A 22,915-nucleotide genomic window follows, 5' to 3' on the forward strand; every position below is an offset into this window, starting at 1 on the left:
TCCGGCCCTCGGGCTCCGCTCGGTACTTTCCGGCGCTCACTAGGCCTTCGGCTCTTTCCGGGACCATTCGCGGCGGGCGGTGGAGGCGCTCTCCGCTCAGCTGCAGATGTCGGACCCGCAGGCGGCTGAGGGGCTGGGCTTCTGGAGCCCCGCAGCCGGTCGAGAGCCGGCGGGCAGCGTCGGGGACGGCCCGGGAGTGGAGGGGAGCCAGGCGGCCGTCTCAGGTACGCAAGGCCAGGGAGCCAGCGGAGGGCGCCGCCCGTCCTCAGGGCTCCGCTCCTCGGCTGCAGGCTCGGCCGCGCGCTGCCCAGCTTGGGCAGCCCTTCGCACGCGGATCTCCTGTCTTCGCTCCTGCGGGGTCCCGGCTTCCCGGGGCCGCGACCCCCGGCCCCGCCTCTGCCACACCCCGGACCCTGGTCTACGCTCGAGGTTCATTTCTACTCCTGTTTAGAAATGCCTTGGTTCCTGCTTCGCTTCCTTTCTCCGATCAGCCCAGACGGTAGTAACAGGGCTGCTCCGCCCCGGGCCTCTCTTCGGCTTTAGCACGTCCGCCGAACTCGCCCTGGCTGCCGACCCCAAGCCTACTGGCGTCGCTGTCCCACGCCTGGCTCCCCACCCCGGTCCCTACGCCTGTCCCCGGCCCCGGCTTTCCGCACGCCTCTTAGCCCGTAGGCCCCTGCCTCGCCTCCATCCTCTCCACCTCAGAGTGGGAAAGATGAAAAGGAGAGTTGGCTCGGGGGTCTCTTGAATGAACGTAGTGGCCAGGAAATAGGGGCTGAAATAGGAACTTTGGCGACCTCCCTCTTTCTCCAGGATCCTCCTCTTGTGCAGGACACTTAACTCCATTTCTGTCCACTAAGTTCCTCCATGTGGGTCACTTCAGAGTCCAAAGGCAACAGGGTCCATCTGTCACAGCGTTACCCCTCAGGACCCTGTATGATCACCATACACGTCGCAGCTAAAAGGACGCTCTTTTGAAATACAAAAGGATAGGGGGGAGAGAACTGGTCTCACTAAGTAGCAAGTGCAACTTAATTTTCCAGGTCTGAAATTAAAATAGACACCGTCAAGTGTAGCGGTAGAGGTGGTGCCACGGTACCTGGGTTGGAGTCTGAAATTTCAATTTACTAATAAGTGACCTTAGGTAAGTCACTTATCTGTCTGAGTTTTGTCCTCTGTAAATTGTGGGTACCTGCCTATTGCTGGGTTACATGAACCACTATGTGTGAGGCACTTGGTGCCTGCCTAGCCCAAGGTACACACCGAACTGGTGTGGTCCGTTCTTAGGAGAATAAGGTCTGTTTTTGCTCATCTAAACTCCGTGTGCTGTTTTAAGTGTTCCTGACTGTATGTTCCAGCATGGTGACTTTTCCTGTCTTTTACTTCTACCCCAAGTATCCTCCGTCTCCTAAAGCTGCTTGAGTCAAACACACATCTTTGAATCTCCTAGCTTTCCCCACCGACTTTATGTTCTCTGACTTTTAAACGTGGGACAACAGCATTTGTCTTTTTTTTTTTTCCTTCTGAACGCTGTGCCTCATAGTAAATTCAAAATTGATGGCATGTTATTTAACTTTATAGCGATAGAAAATTGAAGCCAAATTTCTAAAAGATTAAGCAAGCAAATACTCAAAGTCTCATGAATATCTGTCCCTTGCATGTGTTGATATTTTTGAAATAGGGATTGTTTTTCACTTCCTCTTTACATCTTTGTGTGGTTATGGCGAACACACCCGAGCATTTAAAATGAGGTCTTAAGAATAGTTCTGGGCCCTGGCTGGGTAGCTCAGTTGGTTGGAGCATCTTGCTGACATGCCAAGATTGGATCTCAGGTCAGGGCATACACAAGAAGCAACTAATAAATGCATAAATAAGTGAAACAATAAATCCATGTTTTTTTCTCTCCCTCCCTCCCACCCTCCTCCTCTCCTTTTCCCGCTCTTTCTAAAATCAATTTTAAAGTATTGTTCAACATATATTGGGTTTGTCTCTGAAGGCCCCCCACATCTCCAGCTGGTTCCTGCTCGCACTTTTTCCTCCCAGGACATTGCTAGAAATATTTATGGTTACTCTCTCCTCTTGCTGTCAAAAAGCAGGGTGAGTGTTGATTTTATTTCATGTTGGGGTTTGTTATTGTATCCTGGAGCAGGATCTTCTCTTTGAGGTAGGATTTGTTGCTAATAAAATAATAATAATGATAGCTTACATTGCTTGCTCTGTGCCAGAAAAAGCAATGGAAAAAGATTGGCTTGTATTATCTGACTTCCTGTCAACAATAATTTTTCTCCCCATTTTGCAGCCAAGAGGGCTTATTGCCCCAGTTAGCTGTGGAGTTTTTACTGTCCCTATGAAATTGTCACCTTGTTATGGTGAAATTTACAATAGCTTATTTTTATTTTTATTGGCCATTAATCAAGTGTTAGTATTCCAGAGTATGGTCTTTGCCCTCTAGGTGTTTTTATTTTGGTGAGGAACAAAAACCAGCACTTCAAAACATGATATAATTGGATGTCTTTTATTATAGCTCTTAATGTACTTATTCCCCCCACCCCAAGAATCCTGTTTGAGGGACAGAATTGATCCAGTGTATCTCCTAGAGCCCTTAATGTTTTGTCCTAGTCAAGGGTGTCCAACCTGCCGCCCGCAGGCCGCATGTGGCCCAGGATGGCTATGAATGCAGCCCCACACAAAATTGTAAATTATGCAAGTACCTTTCTTTCTTTCTTTCTTTTTTTTTTTTTGCTCATCAGTTTTCATTAGTGTTTGTGTACTTAATGTGTGGCGCAAGACAAACTCTTCTTCCAGTGTGGCCCAGAGACGCCAAAAGGTTGGACACCCCTGTTAGAGGTTCTGTAAATATTTGTTGGATTGAGAGACAAAGTCTCAACACAAGGATTTGGAGGCATGTCAAATGATTATGAGGAATTAAGGTTGAGATAATCAAGAATGTTCCTTTGGTTAAAGCAGTAGTTTTCAACTAGGCGCAATTTTGACCCTCCCAGGAGACTTTTTAGTTGTTACAACTCCTGGCTGGGGAGGAAGAGGAGGGCTATTATTATCATCTAGTTGGGTAGAGGCCAGGGATGCTGGTAAACATCCTGTGGAGCACAGGACAGCCCCCACAGTGCAGAAATATCTGGCCCCAAATACCAGTAGTGCTGCTGATGAGAAACCTTGAGTTAGAGTTAAGCTGGGTTTGCAAAGCAGTGTGGAAATCATGCTTTTGACTTGGCTCAGAGTTTAGAAGCTTGGTGTAAACTCAAATTAGGAGTTTGATTGGATCCTTCTGCCTTCTCCTTTGGAAAATGATCCAATGAGTAAGCAATAGAGGCCTAAGAATGAAAGAAATTGAAGGAGGTTTCTGTCATCCTTTCTTAGAGGGAAAACAGCAATAAGAAGTGAGATTGTTATGGAATTAAGGGTTTTGATTTCTCCATGTATCATTCCTTCAAAGCAGGAGTTTGTAGTCAGGATAATCATAACTTGTTTTTTAAAAGTATTCGCTGCAGAGAATACCTTTTGACAGCCATTGTGTTTGGTAGCTGAGGTTTTGGTGATAAGGTAAAAAAAGTGTTTACGTTCTTCGGAACTAAGTTCTCCAGTGGTCATAGTGTTCTTATTGTTTTATGAACTGTAATTGTTTTTAATAGTCTTTCGTTTGGGACACTTGGGTCCTGCAGTGAGAGAGAGAGAGAGAGAGAGAGAGAGAGAGAGAGAGAGAGAGAGAGAGAGAGAGAGAGAGAGAGAGATTATTCTTTATATAGTGAAACTCCCTGAGGTATGCATGTTGCATCACTTAAAAGCAGGCTTCTTTTTCTTTTTCTTTCCTTTTTTTTTTTTTTAACGATTAGAAAGCTTTGGGAAAAATAAAGAGCAAAATCTGTTATGACCCTAAAATCAACAGTAGGACTTGGTTTGGTGTATGTGACCTTGAGCACTATCAATGCATTTCGACATTAAGGACTGGAAATGGCAGGTGAACTTGTTCATGGTTCTTACGGGGGATTTAGAGCAGTGCAATAAGTCTTTCTGCAGTGATGAAAATGTTGCATTTTTATGGCTATTTCAAATTTAAATTTTCAGTTTGAAATTTGGTACCTACCATATTGGATAGAACAAAAGAGTAGAAGCCTATGCCAATGTGCCCTTATGTTTTTTTGGTTTCTCTTGTAGTTTCATGTCAAAATGCCTTATTAATTTGTCTGCCTGTGGGTTATTTTTTTCTCTTACAGTGGTTGTGTTTTTATGGTGTTGAGATAGCCAGTTAGTCCTGTCATATTTCAATCCATAACATAAAACATAAGGTTTATAATCTGACCACTCAGGAGCATGTCCCACTCATAAGGGCTGAGGAGAAATTGGATCACATGGTCTCTGGATTCAGTTGGAATGTAAACTCAGCCAATTGCTTTTTATTTGAGCCTCTTTAATCTATAACCATATAACCTGCTTTTGGTTCCTCTGCACTTGAATCTAATAGCTCAGGCTAATTATTTCTTTGCAGCCTGTTTAGTGAAAGGGAAGTCCTGTGAGACCTGTTCTAAAGAACTTTGACTTGATTTTCAAGTGCTTTAGAAAAACCTACTTTTTGGTTCTCTCGGTAGAGAAAGTATATGTCACAGTAAATTTAAGTCTGTACCATGATCAGAATGTCTGAAACCATATTCTGGTAACATAGGAAGAAAACACTTACATCATTATACTTTATTTTTAAAAATATAGATGATCTTTTTTAAAAAAATTAAAGATTGTATTTATTTTTAGAGAGAAAGGGAGGGAGGAAGAAAGAGAGAAAGAGAAACATTGATGTGCAAGAGAAGCATTGATCAGTTGTCTCTCACATGCCCCAGCTGGGGACCTGGCCCACAACCCAGGCATGTACCCTGCCTGGGAATTGAACCAGCAACCTTTTGGCTTGCAGACCAGCACTCAATCCACAAAGCCCTACCAGCTAGGACAGAAAACATATTTTAAAAATAGAAAACAAATCATTTTAAGAAGGTTCTTTTTTTCCCCTTTCTCCTTTGGCCATCACTTATAAATGGAGTTATTCTTGAGCTTCCATTTGCTCTTCTCCATTCATTGTTTTTAAGACCATGGCCATTCAAGGAGCCACCTTAGAGAATATATTCCAATATTATTTGATTATTACTTTTTCTTTAAATTGACATTTAAAATTTTGTTCCATCCTAAATGATATCTGTGATATTACTAGTTTGTTGTATCTGTATGTTTTTCCTAATGCATATTAAAATAATATGTTTTTCCTAATACATATTAAAATAAATATATACACATTAAAATTTTTAAAATATTTCCCACATACCATCTAAATTTGCAGAACTGTCCTGGTTTCTCTGGTCTCTTTTAAGAACACTTGTAGAATTGGTCTATATTTGGCTGACATATTAAAAGCTGTACTACAGAAAAATTGGCTTTTGCTTCTTTATAGTAGTCTAAATTTCACTAAATAAACTTAGGAAGTCTAAAAAGTTGTGTTTGTAATTGTTTTCTCTTCAAAACAAGACTGCATCTTCTACAGTATATACTTCTGGAAATAAACTTAGATATTTCTGTCTCCTTTTTTACTTCCTGCCTCTCTGAGTCCAATTATAAGTTGTTTTATCAGCAGTTCTTACATAATTTAGCATATACCTTTAACCTTAAAAAAATTAAAAGCAATTATCTTTTCACTTTTTTCCTGCATACATTAATCTGTTAAGTGGCTGTTAATGTATAAAAAATGCTCAACCTAACTCATTATAAGAAAATAAATCATAACCATACTGGGTATAGTTTGATATCTCACTGTTGGTAAATCTGTATAGAATTGCATTGCTGATAGCTGTGTAAATTGGAATACATGCTAAGAGGGCAATTTCTTAATATCCATCAAAATGATAATATATGCCCTCATTGATTCATTTCTTCCAGGAATTTGTCTTACAGAGTTATTCATGTGTCTGTTTAATGACATAGACACAAGGTTATTATAGCATTATTTGTAATGGTAAAAGATTAGAATGGACATAAACATCCATCAGTAGGGAAATGGATAAATTATGGAATATCCAGTGAATGAAATATTAATTAGCTATAGAAAAGAATGAGGAAGCTTTTCATATATAGTTATGGAGAGGTCTAAGATATAAGTGGTAAAAACAAAGGGCATAGTAATATGTATGGTATTTTCATTATTTGTGCAAAAAAGAATAGATATGTGTGTATCCACATACATACCTTTTTATATGCAAAAAATATTTATGGAAGACTACACAAAACCTAATAGCATTTGTTGCTTTGGGAGGTGGGGACTGAGATGGGAGAAGGTTTTCACTGTATATGTTTATGCTTTTTGAGTCTTGAATAATTTGAATATTTTACCTATTCAGAAAAAATACACAAACATGTTATTAGATTTTTTTACTATGTTTATATTGTAAGTTAGAGACATTCTGTACAACTGTGTTGCCTTTGTGGTCCTCAGGAATTGACCTCACCTTTTCTGGGCCTTTTTTCTCTCAGATGAAATTTTTATGAAATGCAGATTGTAAATCTCCTTAGGGATTAAGTTTATATTATTCTTTAAACCAACAACTGTCTTCCATGATTTTTATGCTAATTTTATTTCTGTCTAAAAATTTAATCTTACTGAAGTCTTTATTATGATATAAGAGACAGGATAGATCAAAGTGGGATAGAACCATTACTTAGATAAGCTCATACTGTTAGCCAATGACAGAAAGAAGACTTAAAATTTCTATTTTGTTTCCATTTTATTCACTAAGTTGTCTTTGAACTGGAAAAGGTAAAGGGCCAATGTAGGTTTCTGCTGAGTAATGGCAGGCTAGATGACTGGGATCAGTTCTCCCACTGCAGACAATTAGAAAATAATTGTCGAAATATAAACATCTACTTGAAGATCCTAGAGACCTAGCCGGATAATGAAAACTTACCAGGCTATGATCCTTGTCAAGGCGGAAGTATAAAGGTAGAAGTCCAAGGGTGAGAATCCATTGTGGAGCTCCTTTCTCCTCTGAGGGCATATGCTGGATTCCTGAGTGGGGAGGCTGGATGACAAGGCTGTGAAAGTGCCTCTCTGGACTAAAGCAACACGGATTAACGTTTAGGACCAGTCAAGCAGGGGAATCCTGGTGAATCCTCTTTCCTTTGGGTTAAGACAATGAAAGGCTATGTTCTAGAAGTAAGGGTAGATTAGAAGTAGGCTATTGCAAGGGCTGCAGCTCAGCTTCAGAAACATATCAGTTCATACAACTGGATTAAGGTGACTCCAGGGTGCTTGTGCTCCAGGGCATGTGGAAGAAGTAAGGCAAATCTCTGAAAGATCATTGTAGGCTTCAAATTATTTCTACAACAGCTTTGCAAAAACAATATCTGCCACACAGCATAGTGGCTGGATGCACAAGAAGAGACAATGTGAACAAAACTCAAACAAATAACAGACAGTAAAATTGAATCTGTACAGGTTATACATACATTTTGGATCTGTACATTTTAGGGTTATCATATACAGACTTAAAAATAATTATATTTATTGTTCTGGCTGGTGTGGCTTAGTGGATTGAGTGCTGGCCTGTGAACCGAAGGGTCACTGGTTTGATTCCCAGTCAGGACCCATGCCTGGGTTGCAGGCCCGGTACCCAGTTAGGGGCATGCAAGAGGCAACTGATAGATGTATCTCACACATCAGTGTTTCTCTCCCTCTTTCTCCCTCCTTTCCCTTCTCTCAAAAAAAAAATTAAAAAAAATTTTTTTAAATAATTACATTTATTATTGTTGAGGGAGAGAGAAGTTTGAGAAATTTGGCAGATAATTGAAATTTATAAAAATGAAACCAAATAGAAATTCAGTAATTGAATGAAAAATAAGAAATTCAAGTGATAAGTTTAGCAACAAGTTATGGCACCTGGAGAATAGTGCACTGGAAGAAAGGTCAGAAGAAAATATGTGAAAATGCAACAATGGAAAATTCAGGAAAAAAATAAGCAACATAGAGATTATGATGAGAAGGTCTAATATTTGTATAATTGGAGTCACAGAACTGAGGACTCAGAGCAAGAATGGACATAAGCAATGTCTGATGAAATAATAGCTATGAATTTTCAAAAACTAATGCAATCTACAGATTTAAGAAGCTCTATGTCCCCCAAACGGTATCAGTGCAGTGAAATCTACAGTCTGTATATATTAAGTTAAAACTGCTATAAATCCAAAACAAATGGAAAAATATTAAAAGTAGCCAGAGAAAAATTACAGTTTGCCTTTAAAGGAGTAGTGGTTAGACTAAAAGCTGATTTCTGCAAAGAATACTGGAAGCTAGATTATCTTTAAAACAGTTAAAAAAAATAACTTGATATAGAATTTATTTTCTCAGTGGAGTCTATAAGAATAAAGATGAAATAAAGATATTTTCAGACAATCAAATACAGGCCTAATCACCTTCAGACCTGCACTAGAAGAATAACTAAATCTTTCAGGCAGAATCAAACATCCCAGATGAAAGGAAAATTGCAATTTAATATTACTCATTAACAGAGATGCAAAAAGTTATCAATAAAATATTAGCAACTAAATCCAGCAATATGTATGGCCCAATTGGTTTTTTCCAGGAATGAAAAGTTATTTTAACATTAAAAAAAGTCAGTGTAGCCCTGGCTGGTGTGGCTCAGTGGATTGAGCGCTGGCCTGCGAACCAAAGGGTCACCAGTTCAATTCCCAGTCAAGGCACATGCCTGGGCTGTGGACCAGGTCCCTGGTAAGGGTGCGTGAGAGGCAACCATACATTGATGTTTCCCTCTCTTCTTCCTCCCTCCCTTCCCCTCTCTCCTAAAATAAATAAAACATTTTTAAAAAGTCAGTGTAAATCACCATTTTAATACACTAGAGGATAAAGATGATCAGTTTAGCCCTGGATGGTGTGGCTCAGTGGACTGAATACCGGCCTGTAAACCCAAAGGTCTCTGGTTCAATTCCCAGTCAGGGCACATGGCCAGGTACTAGTTGGGGGCTTGTGAGAGGCAACCGATCAATATGTCTTTTGCACATGGATGTTTCTCATCCTCTATTTCTCCCTTCCCTTCTCTCTAAAAATAAATAAAATCTTTACACTTGATCTTAGCATAAAGGCCGAGAAGCGATTAAAAAATAAATAAAATCTTTAAAAAATATTTTTTAAATCATGAATTTAATAAATGCAGAAAAAATGACAAAATTCAACCCTTATTTATGATTCAAAACTTTTAGCAAACTAGGAATAAAAAGAAACTTCTTCATTATTGGATAACGCATATCTACAAAAAACCCTACCAGCAACTTCAAACTTAATGATAAAATTTGAAAGTTTTCCTCTTAAGATTGGGAATAAGACAAGGGTGCCCACTCTCACCAGTTACTATTTATTATTTTATTGGATATTCTAGCTAGTATAGTCAGACAAGAAAAATTATATGAGGATTAGAAAGAAATCCTGTTAAATTTGTTGTTTGCAGATGATGACTATGTATCTGGAGAATCCAAAAAAACCATACAGATAAATCATTGGAATTACTTGTAGTAAGTTTGGCCACATATCTCTATACAGAGCGAGTGTGCCAAATTCCATTTATAAATATCAGCAACAAAATTTTTAAAAATTAAAATATTTACTATATAGTAAAAAAATTAGGAATAAATTTCACAAAATGTATTTAAACCTTTCTGCAGAATATTATAATACATTAAAGAATACCTAAATAAATGGAAGGATGTAACATATTCTTAAATTGAGATGCTCAATATTGTGAAGATGTCAGTTCTCCCCAACTTTACTTCTGGGTAAAATTTAATCCCAACAAAAATTCCAGCAAGGTTTTGGTGGGCTTTTTGGGTGGAATTTGACAAGCTGGTTCTAAAAAATATGTAGAAGTGAAAGGCCACAAATAGCAAAAACACTGGTAAGAACAAGAAGGAAAGATTTGTTTTATCAGGTATCAAGACTCATTTTAAAGCTTTACACAGTAGTCTCATAGGCTCGAGGACTAGGTTAAAAGCCTAGAAACAGAATCCTTGATTTGCAACAAAGGTTGTACTATAGATTAGTGGGGAAAGAATGGTAAATGTTGCCGGAACAGTTGAATATCCTAAGAGGAAAGAGAGAAGGAAAGAAGAAAAACATGATCCTTGCCTTACACGCAAAAATTCAAGCTCTAGTTGGATTGTAGATCAAAATGTGAAAGGCAATATAATAACCTCCTAAATATAGATAACATGGGATAATATTATTTTGATCTCAGTGTAGGGAAAGACACCTTAAACAGGATACATAAAGACTAATAAAAGAAAGTGATAAATTTTCACTATATTAAAATTAAGAACTTTGGTTCATCAAAGAATACCATTAAAAGAGGGAATAGGTAAACTACAGAGTGGAAGCAGGTTGACAAACACATATAGTTGACAAAAGGTTCGTTTCCAAAACTCCTAAAAATAAAAAGACAATCCAGCTTTTGTCTTTTATCTCAGAGGAGGCCAAGGTGCAGCTTTTTTCATTCGTCCCTAATCCAGGTTCATCTGATTCCAGCCTCCATCATGATGCTTAAATTCGACCCCATCAAAGGCATACACCTAAGATACGCAGGTAGGGAAGTCGGAGCTGTACCTGCTCTGGCTCCTGAGATCAGCCCCCTGGGTCTGTCTCTGAAACAGGATGATGATGACATAACCAAGGCGACCAGTGATTGGAAGGGTCTGAGAATTACAGTGAAACTGACCATATAGAGAAAACAAATCCAGATTGAGGTGTATCTTCTGCCTCATCCTCATCCTCAAACCCTGAAGGAACTGCCAAGAGACAGAAAGAAGCAGAAAAACATTAAATTAAATACTGAGGAAATTCAGTTTTGATGAGATTGTCAACATTGCCAGATTAACGTGGTACCAGTCTTTAACTAGAGAGCTCCGTGGAACCATTAAAGAGATCCTGGGGACTGTCTTGTCTGTGGGCTGCAATGCTGATGGCTGCCACCCTTATAACATAGATGACATCAATGGTGGTGTGGGGAATGCCCATCAGGTTGAGAACAATTAAATACGTAGGAAAATACTTCAGTAAAGAATCATTTGACCAGGCCCTGGCTAGGTAGCTTTGTTGGTTAGAACATCATTCCAACCTGCCAAGGTTGCAGGTTTGATCCCTGAAGAGGGCACATACAAGATTCAACTAATGAAAGCATAAACAAATGGAATAACAAATCGATGTTTTTCTCTCTAAAATGAGTAAATAAAAATTAAAAAAATAAAAGGAATCATTTGAATAAGAAAAATCCAGTAGTAAAATAGGCAAGGGACTTGATCAGGCACTTTACAAAAGAGGATTTCTATGGCAAGAGGCATGCTAAGTCATCAGTGATATGCAAACTAAATGAGTTTATACCCACCAGAATGGCCCAGATAAAAAATATTAATATGAGCAAGTATCGGAGAGCATACAGAGTAGTGGGAAAGCTCCTCACTGCTAGCAGGAACACATATTTGACACAACACCTTTGGGAAATAGTTTGGCATTACCTACCACAGTTTATCATTCACATTTCTGTGATTTAACCATTCTATTTCTAGGTTTGTATCCAACATTAAATGCGTGTGCATGTGTACCAAGGGACATGTGCAAGACTATTCATAGCAACATTATTAATAATAGTCCCAAGTGAGAAATAAGCCACATTTCATCAACAGTATATTGATAAATTATGGTATCGTCTTGGGATTTGTGCAGCAATGAAAACCAACTAACTCACCCACACCAACATGGATGAATCTTTAAAACAATGTTGAGTGAAAGAAGCTAGACTTAAAACATTCTGTATCATTTTCTTTTATATAGTGTTCAGAAAACAGGCAGAATGAATTAACACTATTTAGAAATGCATATTTAGAACTATAAAGAAATGCAAGAAAATGATTCCCACCAGTTAGGATAATGGCTAGGAGGAAGGCAGAGGCTAATGATTGGGAGGGTCATGAATGGGGCTTTTGGAGTGCTAGGGACATTATATTTCTTGGCATAGACTGTAGTTATATATCATAAATGTTTGCCTGTGATAACTTATTGAGTAGCACATTTTTGGGTACTTTTCTATATGTTTGTTATATTTCACAGTAAAAGATTTAAAGAGGAGTCAGTGTGTAATGTAGATATTAAGAATGCTAGCTTTGGACTTGGCCTGCCTGAGTTCATACCACTTCTATTCCTATTTGCTGGCTATCTAGGGCAAGTTACTTGATTTTGCTGAGCCACAATTTCTTGAACTATCAAAAGGAACTAATAATAGCATAAACTTCAATGATTATGCAATTTAGTGAGATTCAGTAAAAATTCAATGAGGTGATGCCTGCAAAATGCTAGAAAGTAATTGGCACATAGTAAGTCGTCACTATGCCTTGGTTATAGTATTAATGGTGATCAGAATGAAGATAGGACATTTAGCTATTTTAAGTTTAGCTTTCTGGACCCTGGCAAATTCTATTTGGGTATTTAGGTCAGAGTTCTTGGTTATAGCCAACTGAACTGATTCTGGCTGCAATAAACAGAGGATTATTGAAGGATATAGGAGGAAATAGAAATTGTTAGAAAAGGAAAACTGAGTAGATTCTAGAGGTTAAGCAGCAACAGTTTGGTAAGGGCTCTTTGGCTGACACTAGATGGCTTCTCTCCTTTGTACCACTCCTGTTTCAAATTCTTGGTGGGAATATTTTAGGTCATGTGCCTATTTCCCAACTTCCTGGGGCTGAAGAAGGATCATCCGTTCTGAGTTTCATTGTGTAGTATTTACAAAGTCAGTCCTTCCCCAAGAGGAGAAGGTTGAGTATTTGAGAGCCAAGATGGCTACTTACCTCCAGGCCCTGAAAGAACCTGCAAATGTAGTTGTGTGTCATCTTCGAGAAATGTCAGGGGCTTGAAACGAACCTATGTACCAACTATCCTAAAGCGGAAGAGAGATTAGAATCCAGGATCTGTAAACCATTAAACTTGATACAACTTCTCAGCAAAGTTCTAGAATATGTCACAGATGGTTTGTGAACATTTCATAAAGAAAATAAGGGTTACAAGGAGCCAGGCTGAGCATACTACAAATTTGTCCACCTAATTATTTTCTACTCAAGTCCTCTATGCCTCAGCTATCACTATTAGATCCTCATTGTCTCTCACGTGAACTTCTACAGAGACCTCCAATCTGATCTGATAAAAATTCATCCTACCAGCAGCTGCCCATTGAATGCTACTAAAGAATAAAATATCAGGTCATTTCCTTGCTTAAAATTCTTCATCACCTGTGAGACAAAGGCCCTTCACAGTCTTCCCTGCTAGACTGAAAGCTTCGTGAAGGCCAGAACTGTGTCTGCTTTAGTGCATTATTTCCAGTACGTACCGTGGGGCCAGGCACTTGATAGGAATTTGATGAGTGTGGAGTTACGTTGATGGACCCTTGGTTCATCTCTGCACTTACCTATACACACTGAACTGGCATGGTGTTTTGTTTGTTTTACTAACAAAACAAAAATGTTTGTGGGTTTTTGTTTTTAATACTCACCCAAGGATATTTTTATTATTGATTTTAGAGAGAGAAGAGGTGGGCAGGGGAGAGAGAGAAACATCAATTGGTTGTCTTGTTTATGTGCCCTGACCTGGGATTGAACCCACAAACTAGGTGTGTGCCCTGACCAGGAATCAAATCTCTGCAACCCTTTGGTATACGGGATGATGCTCCAATGAACTGAGCCATTTGGCAAGGTCATGTCTATAATGGTCTTGTGAGAACAAAACTGAACCTGAATCTAGTCAAGCCTTAAGGTCAACACTGTCCGATAGAATTTTCTTTGATGATTAAAAATGTTTAATCTGTTTAAATGTGCTGTGTAGTACAGTAGCCACTAGCAACTTGTGACTTTTGAGTACTTGAAGTGTGGCTAGTGAGACTGGGGGACTGAGTTTAACATTTTATTTAATTTTAATTAAATTTAAGCACATGTGCTAGTAGCTACTGTATGGCACAGCTAGTGGTCATAGATAGTATGACCATTTTACAGGTAATGCAGGGGATAGAAGAATCTATTAAAGTGACACCATGAAAATGTAATCAGCCAAAATCAGAATATGGGAAAATCTGTATGTCACATGATCTTTTTATTTCAACAAACGTGTGAAAAACAATGAGGTAAAGATAGGTATAGATTAAGAGACTTAAGATCCATATAAGCTAAATTTAGTATGTGAACCTTATTTGGATCCTGATTGAAACAAACCAGCTGTTAAAAAAAAAATCTTTGAAACAAGCAGAGAAATTTGAACACTGACTGACCTTTAAATGATGTTATGGACTTGCCCATTTTGTAGGAGTGATGATGATATTGTACCTATGCTGAAAGTCTTTTCATTTAGAGATATATTCTAAATGGATATAATGATGTCTGTGTGTATGGTAGCAGGACAAGGAGGTGGGGCTAGATGAAACAAGATGTAAGATGATGAGAAGATAGGTAATGGGTACATGAGTCTAGTCTCTAATTTTGTTCATATCCAAAATTTTCTAAAATAACATTTTTACACAGTAGCAATTAATGTAATTAAAATATATAAAGGGAATAATTTACTCAAAATTCAGAATGGGAGAAGATATGATTGGGAAGAGGCATTATGCAAGGGACTTCTGAAGTGCTAATAATTATCTTCTTTAGTGAGTACACACAGTTCTTGGTTTTATTAACACTTTTAGTTCTGTGTCTGCTTTTCATGCACTGTTCCATATGTATGATATATTTCACAGTAAAAAGTAAAAAGAACATAAAGGAATTGTACAGAATCCAATTTGGAGGAAGCACAGTTGGACTGCATGGGAATTAGAACGTATTCAGAGAGACTCTGCGCCTGTTTTCCCCCGGACACCACAGTTTCTTGTTTCTTCTCTTTGCTTGAATGCACCGTTTTCCTGTCTCTGACGGTTGTCTTCTCTGCTTAGTCATCTGCTTTTACGTGGCCTGTGAAGACTTCTTCAGATGGCGGGCCCACCCCCTGACCTCACTGAGGCTTTTTAGTCTGTTTTGGTCTCTGATATGAACTCTAGATTTTGGAAGAGAATTGGACTGACTTTCGGGCAGGTGTTCACCCAAAACCAATAAATGAACTATGACTAGCATAGTGCACCTTGGTCACAGGGCCTGCCCCTTCCAAAGCTGTTTGCAGGGGACGTTCTTAAGAAAGAGTTGTAGATACCTCTAACATAACATCATTGTCTATAATGGTGAAAGATTTGACACAGTATCTAGCTTTAACAACACAGGCTTGGGGATTGGTTTAAGAAATTCTGGTATAGCCTATGGGATAATATGTAGCATCTGGATCCTGAAAAATGTTCATGAATAATGTTGAATACTATTTGGTGAATGCCCTTTCAGAAATATATACATTTTTTTTGAGTCCTAGAATGAGTGGAAACTATAAAACATTAATGAATAATTAATGAAAGCTGTATTTTGGATAATCCTGAGCTAGTGGGTATCATAGTTCAACTGATCACCTCGCGGTACAGTATGTCCAGTAGAACCTGTGGGCTCTGTGCCTCACACAAAGCTAATGGCTGGGGATAGGGGAAAATATATGTATGCACATGCATGTATATACTTAAGAGTACATAAATATATTTCTGAAAGGAAGTGCATAAAAATGTTAACAGTGGTTATTTTGGGCTAGTGAGATGGTAGTAGGGTTTTTTGTTTTGTTTTTGCTTATTTGTGTTTCCTGATTTTTTTCTACACTGAATAATGGATTATTTGTATAGTAAAGCCTGTAAGGATAAGTGGGAGATATTTTCTTATTTGTATTTAATTTGTTCTACAAATAGCAGAGCACATATTAGTATAATTTCAAAAAGTTAACTTGAAATAAACAATATGGATATGTAAAGTCTTGCATTTAAGTTAAAACCCAATTATCTTCCACAAATCTGTGTCAAAAATAGGACATAAGAGAGACTGGGCTTCTAATTATAAGTCCTGGAGATCCTGATTAACTTATTTAGGTCAATAGTGTAAGTTTTCATCTAGAACAGTCAAGTGCCCCGTTAAAATATTATGTGAAAAAAATACTGTGTCCTTATTAAGAGAGTACTCTTTCAGTGTACTCTGCATGGATTCAAACACATCTGAAAAAGTTGCCTGTGTTAAGTCCTTACCTTGAAATGGGACAAAGTGGAACCCTAAATGAGGCCAGCGTGGTCTGAGGCCATTTGAGGGATGATTGAGAGAGCTGGAGATGGTCAGCCTGGGAAGGAACCCGCAGGGAATGTGATAACAGGCCATAAATATTTGAAAGGGCATGGTGGGAAGGAGTGATCCAATTGCAGAATTTATTAGGAAGCAGATTTTACTTGGGTCAACATAGGGAAGAACTTTCTGTTCACATTATTGCTCACTGGAAAGGGCCTCTTCACAGAGTGGCAGAGACTGGGGACACATCTGACCATTGTCTTAGACTCAGGTCTTTTGTTGAAATGTGTAAATTAAAACTTAGTTCTTCCCCTGCGTGTCTCTCCTTTACTCTCACGCCACCACCACACTCACAACTCTCTCATACCGAAAGTGTGGGTTTTTTCACCCACACCAAGCAGTTCTGCAGCACCAGCTGGGTGTCTGTAATTTAATTCAGTTATGACACTACCTGGACATAGGCTCAGTCCCACAGGACTGCCCCCCAGTCCCACTTCAGATGTCAGTGTGAAGGTAGTTGGGTCCCCAGGCTACCACAACTTCTGCCCTACTTGGCCACAAATGGACCCACCTCTTAGATTTGATTATGTGTTAGAACGATTCACAGAACTCAGGGAAACATGTTTGCCAGCTTATCAAAGGCTGTGGTAAAGGATACAGATGAACATTCAGATGAAGAGATACAGAGGGAGAGGTCTGGGAGGGTCCAGAGCTCAGAAGCTTCTGTCTCCGCGGAGCTGGGGCAAGTCACTCACGCAGTGTATGGGTGTGTTCACCAACTTGAAGCTCTCTGAATCCTGTACTTTTGGATTTTTATGGGGACTTCGTCACATAGGCACAATGACTGAACATTAACTTCATTTCCAGTACCTCTCCCTTCTCCGGAGAATGGAGGGTAGGGCTGAAAATCCCAAGCTCTAAGCATGGCTAGGTCTATCTCGTGACCAGTCCCCTTCCAGGAGCCGACCCAGAATCACCTCAAGAGCAAAAATCATTTATATCACCCAGGAAGTTCCTAGGGATCTAGCAACTCTGTGTCAGCAACTAGGGTCAGAGACCAAATATTAGAACAAAAGATGTTCCTAGTGCACTTATCACTTAGGAAATTATAAGGGTTTGAGGACTTCTGTGCCAGGAACCAGTGGCAGAGACTAATATATATTTTTTTGCTCCAGCTGGTGTGGCTCAACTGGTTGGAGTGTCATCCCATAACCCAGAGGTGGGGGTTTGATTCCTGGTCAGGGCACATACCTAGGTTGCGGGTTTGATGCCCCTGTCTGAGTGCGTCCGGGAGGCAACCAAATGATGCTTCTCTCTCGCGTTGTTTCTCTCCCTTCCTCTCTCTCTCAAAGCAATGAAAAAAGTGTCCTCAGACGAGGATTATATATATATGTTCTCTTAACTTACAAGAGGAAAATTGTGTGGCATAAGCTCTAAGGGTTTTCTATCTCTGAGAGTGTGAATTGATGAAAAATAGATCTTATTTACATACAAAAAAAATGAGACTAGATTAAAATTGGATTGCAAAAATTTGTCTGTCATTTGCATTTTTACAAAACTCTGAAACTTCCAACATTTGAGGTGTACTTCAGTAAGTTATTTTGAATTAAGAAGTGAACTTTGGGCTTCAGTTTCTTGCTGTCTTAGCTAGAGGCAGTTAAACCAGGAGTATCTAAATACGCACTGAACCATATGGTTATCTGAGTGCTCAAGAAAAGGCTAAATGAATAAACCACAAAACTAAGCAGCTTCTAATGGTTGTGAGGCTGACTGCCTGGGTTTGGGTCCTGTCTCTATGCCTTATTTTCCATACCTGCAAAATGGTAATGACAATGCCAGCCATAGGCTCTCTGTAAACTTGGGGACATAGCCCACATTATGCATTTCACCTACATACTCCTTGAAGGCATTTAACAGTATTCAGTAAGTCATTGGTAAATGAGTGAGTAAATGAATGAAATCACAAAAATCTTTTACCTGATTTTTGATACAGCGATCTGAGCTTACTGAATAGAGAGGTGGCATTCTGTACTTTGGCCCTGAACTCCAGTTCGTTTTATCCTACATCTCACTCTGCCCTGTATTTTCTGCCTAATTTAATCATCTGTTTTCCAAGAAATAATGATTCCTGAATTAGGATTGATTCTGTGGGGACTTCTTTTGGAAAATGAATTTTTTAAAAAATAAATGGGTTATCTGAGAATACTTGGATGTGATAACTTGAATAATTTTGTACTGGGCCTCCCAGAGTATAAAGTTTATGCCCAGAATATTTTTGGAAAGGGAATGTTGTTTGAAACTGCCAGATTATTTAACTTTTTTACTTATTTTATTATTTATTATTTATTATTATTTTTTATCCTCATCCAAAGACATGCTTAGAGAGGGGGAGGCAGGGAGAGAGAGTGGGAGAGAAACATCGATGTGAGAGAGAAACATCGATGTGAGAGAGAAACATCGATCAGTGCCTCTTGTGTGCACCACAACTGCGAATTTTACCTATGACCTTTTGGGTTATGAGATGACGCTCCAGCCAACTGGGCCACACTGGCCAGGGCCTGCCAGATTTTTAAAAACGATACAAGATAATTATGATTGTGTTCCCTCTTAGATATTGACTTTTTCTTTCCATGATTTTCTAGAGAATGAAGATGTAGAAAATACCAAGGTCACCTCTCCAGCGGCTTCTGCCTCTGATCCGGAGCCCCATCCCTCACCCTATAGGTAGGAACAACGACTGCTTTGGATAAAATGCTTCTAGAGCATTTTTATTCCGAGAGAGGGAATTGGTGAGAGAAGTAGGCAGCAACTTTAAGGGGGAAGACAAGTTGTAGTGAAAGGTATGAATGGTTTTTGCCATTAAATGATCAACCTTTAAGTGTATTTAGGGGCAGTGTCAGATCTATTTCAAGTTGTAAAATTTTCTTTTACTTTCAGAGAATAAAACTGTAACAAATAGTGTAGCATCTTTATGTTCTGAAGACTAGGTTCAAATGTGAAGACATTCAAAATGGATCTCAGGTGGACTTTCAAGAGAACATGTGTTTGATTTCTGTTCTTACAAAGTGTATGTGTGTGTGTGTGCATACACACACACACAATTGGAGGTAGTTTTTTATTATGTAACTTTCAGGTTAAACCATTATGATGACCTTCAAATTATCATTCTTAAATTTCCCTCCCTGTCCAGCTCAATCCCCACCATCAGTGATATCAGAGTATACAGGAGAAAGGGGAGACTTGTACTGAGCCATACATAAAACATTATGGAACAATTAATGAAAAACTATTTTGGAGAACCCTGAGCTAGTGGACATGGTAGTCCCACTGATCAGGGAATGGTACAATGTCAGGCAGAACATGTGGTTCCTAAGTCTCACACAAAATTAACAGTGAGAGAAGGTCAAGATATTTTTAAATCTGTTACATCTTGAATAAAAGTTCTTTCTCCTTATCTTTGTATATGAAATAAAACTCTTCCCCCCCAGAATTCAGATGATGAAAGATAATGATTAATATAGTTGGTGATAATAATATAAGCCACACTTGATTGAATGTTTCTCTGTAATAATAATAAAATTATTACTTTTTATTGAATATTTATATTTGCTCAATACTATTCCAGGTGTTAAACTATGTTATCATTTAATTCTCATAACAACCCTCATTAAACAAGTATACCTTTTTTTTTTTTAAGATGAAGAAAATCACACAGTGAATTCAGTTATTTGCCCAAGTTTACCCAGCTTTGGGTTTGTTTAACTCTAAAGCTTATTCTCATAAGTAGCAGTAGAGGAGTTTTGAGTTCTCTGCTTAGAGCTACTAGGTTACTATATATAACACTCCTTTTAGAAGACACGGTCTCCCGAAGGCTTTGATGATCTGAGACAGTTCATGTTCTCATCAGTCCCCTGAGGAGAACTTCCCATCTTTCTGCCACCACCCTTTTTCTGTTGATTTGAAGGATCTTTGGGGGATAGGTTTTGGCACAGAACTGATTTTTCCCTCTAAGAATAAATACATTTTTTTGGAATGAGGATTACTTGTATAGAACATTCTCAGAAAGAGATTTCATTTTAAAGTCTTGTTTCTAAAATCTAGTGTGTGAAGAAAGAAAACCCAGCGATTGTGACATTTAGCGTGTGAAGTTTAGTACCGTACTTGTGTCTTATATATATTGGAAACGGAAACGGCACAACTGTCTGTCCGTTCCAGTGAGCCTGGCTGCGGGCCCCTCCCTGTGGAATGGCGTCCCTGTTCTGGGTCAGCCTGACCAGAGCCTTGCACTGGGAGTGTTTCCTTGACGTGGTTTATCATTGGCATCAAGTGATTTGCAGTTTATCTTTCTGAAAATGCCCTTTGCTGATTCTTCAGAGCATAAAATGCTAATGTGAATATTAAATTTATGTGGCTGTTGTTTGTCCTGTGTAACACATTTTTTAATAAGTAGAGCCATATTTGTGCAAAGTAACATGCAGAAAGACAAAAAAGAGACTCACTTTTAGATGCCATACATGGTAAGGGCAGGCAAATGGTCAGATTAGCTGTTGTATTCTTACATTCCAAATATTCCTCCTTTGTTCCCAAACAAAAATTCATTCATTCATTTATTTATTCAACAAATAATGAGTGGGTGTCTACTATTTATTCATTCAGCAGATATTTACTGAGAGCCTGCCCTGTACCTAGCACTCTTCCAGGCACTGAAGATGCCACAAATGAACAAGCTGGTGGGGGAAGGGGCGATGAATAAGGGGACTAAATGGTAATGGAAAAAAAAAATACAAAAACCAAAACTGATAAAGAAAAAAAAAATGAACAAGCAATCCAAGTCCCTGGTTTCATGGAGCTTACATTCTAGTGAGGGAGGAAACAGAAAATAAATATATATTGTATTTCATAGAATCTAAGTTGCCATCAATGGTAAGATGAACTGCTATTTTATGTACGAGCAAGTAATAAAAGAATGCCCAAGATAGTGAATCTAATAAGAGACTCTCCACATGGAGCTTTGGTTCAACAAAAGCCTGCACCTTCAGTGAAAAGATAAACAAGGAAAAAATCCCTCTCTACAGCAGAGGACAACAAGGAAACTGGAGGGTCTCAACCTTGCACTGTATGAGGGCAGGGCAAAATATGTCTCCTGAGAATCTGAACCACAAGTCTAGTCACCAGCTTGTTTTCTAAACTCACTCTCCCAGTGTGGTCTAAACAAAACCCTTCAACAGAACTTCAAGTTCTACTCTGCTGGTAGCACTCCCGAGCTCCGGCAGAAGCAAATGCAAATCTCCTGGGGAAGCACACGACGTCAGTCCAGGCCCCAGGCCATTTGAAGACACCACCAGTGTTTTAGGACATCCCGTATTTCAGTTGTATTAAAATCTGAAAACAAATATGCAGCTTGCAATCAACAAAATATAGTACATACTATGCCAGGCAGTAATGAGTGCAGTGAAGAAAAGTGAAGCGAGGAAGGTGTAAAGAGAGATAGGGCCAGGGAGGGGGGGACGGTATTTATTATATGCAGACATCTGGGAAGCCTCCCGAACCTGAAGGAAGGAAGCCAGAAGGTCACTGGGGGAAGAGATTTTAGGCAGAGGTGGCAGCAGGTGCAAAAACCCTCAAGCGGAAGAGTGCTCGAGCTGTTTGAGGATCCCTAAGAGATTCAGAGGTCCCTGTGCCTGGAGTGGGCTGGGCAAGGCGAGATGAGATCATCCGAGGGGAGGTGGGGTCAGAGTGCGAAGGGTTTTAGGGTTCCATGCGACAGGCCTGGCTGTAGATACTGTGCAAACAGAGGGGACAAGGCCAAGTTTTTGCCTTCAAGCTCACCTAAGAGTGAGAGAGATAATAATAAATAGTTTCGAGGAACAACACTGAACTTTAATTTCTGGGCTAGAGGGAAAAATAGGCTCACAACATAGATTAACTAACAATTTACACAGGATTACCTGAGCAAACCCATAAAAACCAACAGTCTCCCACGGTTACTATCAATTTTCATAGTAACTACCTTTTGTTTGCTGTGAGGTAGGTTGGAGTGACTTGGTTATTCCAAAAGGTGGTTCTGTTTTATCTAAAGAGGAGATAATTTATAAGCTAGAAGGTTTTTCTTGTTTGTGTTAGAAAGAAAGAAAAAGAAAAGAAAGAGAAAGAAGGAAACTGACAAACTCCAAAATAAGCACTCTGTTTTTGAGGAGATAATGCCCTAAACCAGCACTCCTCAAACCTTTACACCCCAAAGAATTTTTACCTATGTGGGTTATGTCTATCAATGTTTACTATATTAATTAAAACTGAAAAATTAAAAAAATTGTTATTGATTCATTTAGAATAATAACAGACTCATTACATTAATATAAATAACATGTTTTTAATGAAAAACAATTTTTTAAAGCAAAAATAATTTAGAGAGAAGAGAGATGTTGTAAATTCTTTAAACACCTTAACAAAAGGCAATTGGGTTCTCAGATCTGCTTTTGCATTCACTGTGTTGCAATAGCACGTATAGTCTCTGGAAAACTCCACTGTATACTCTTGAGAAGATGAAAATGAAAGAAGACAAATGATATTTTAGAATTATTTTGAAAACATTTTGACTTCACAGACTCCCCTGAAAGAGCTTTAAGGTCCCTGGGTCTCTGACAAGACTTCGATA

The 22,915-nt window shown here is 38.9% G+C and overlaps 1 protein-coding gene across 4 annotated transcripts in view; it reads left to right on the forward strand.

Annotated features, from left to right (window-relative positions):
* The first annotated feature begins 55 nt into the window (after positions 1 to 55).
* The window catches only part of TMED8 (transmembrane p24 trafficking protein family member 8), a 34,287-nt gene continuing 11,427 nt past the window's right edge, over positions 56 to 22,915 (forward strand). The window contains exons 1-2 of one of the 4 annotated variants that reach the window (XM_054567217.1): positions 56 to 224; positions 18,903 to 18,984. In XM_054567217.1, coding sequence (XP_054423192.1) covers positions 107 to 224; positions 18,903 to 18,984 — 200 coding nt within the window. In that variant the 5' untranslated portion in view covers positions 56 to 106. Of the gene's footprint in view, positions 225 to 1,090; positions 1,145 to 2,069; positions 2,098 to 18,902; positions 18,985 to 22,915 lie in introns of those variants that run through there. The other 3 variants (XM_054567219.1, XM_054567218.1, XM_054567220.1) reach the window with 3 other exon arrangements.

Source organism: Pteronotus mesoamericanus, unplaced genomic scaffold (assembly GCF_021234165.1).
Source record: "Pteronotus mesoamericanus isolate MK-2021 breed Mesoamerican mustached bat unplaced genomic scaffold, CSHL_Meso_final contig_182, whole genome shotgun sequence".
NCBI classification, from domain to species: Eukaryota; Metazoa; Chordata; class Mammalia; order Chiroptera; family Mormoopidae; genus Pteronotus; species Pteronotus mesoamericanus.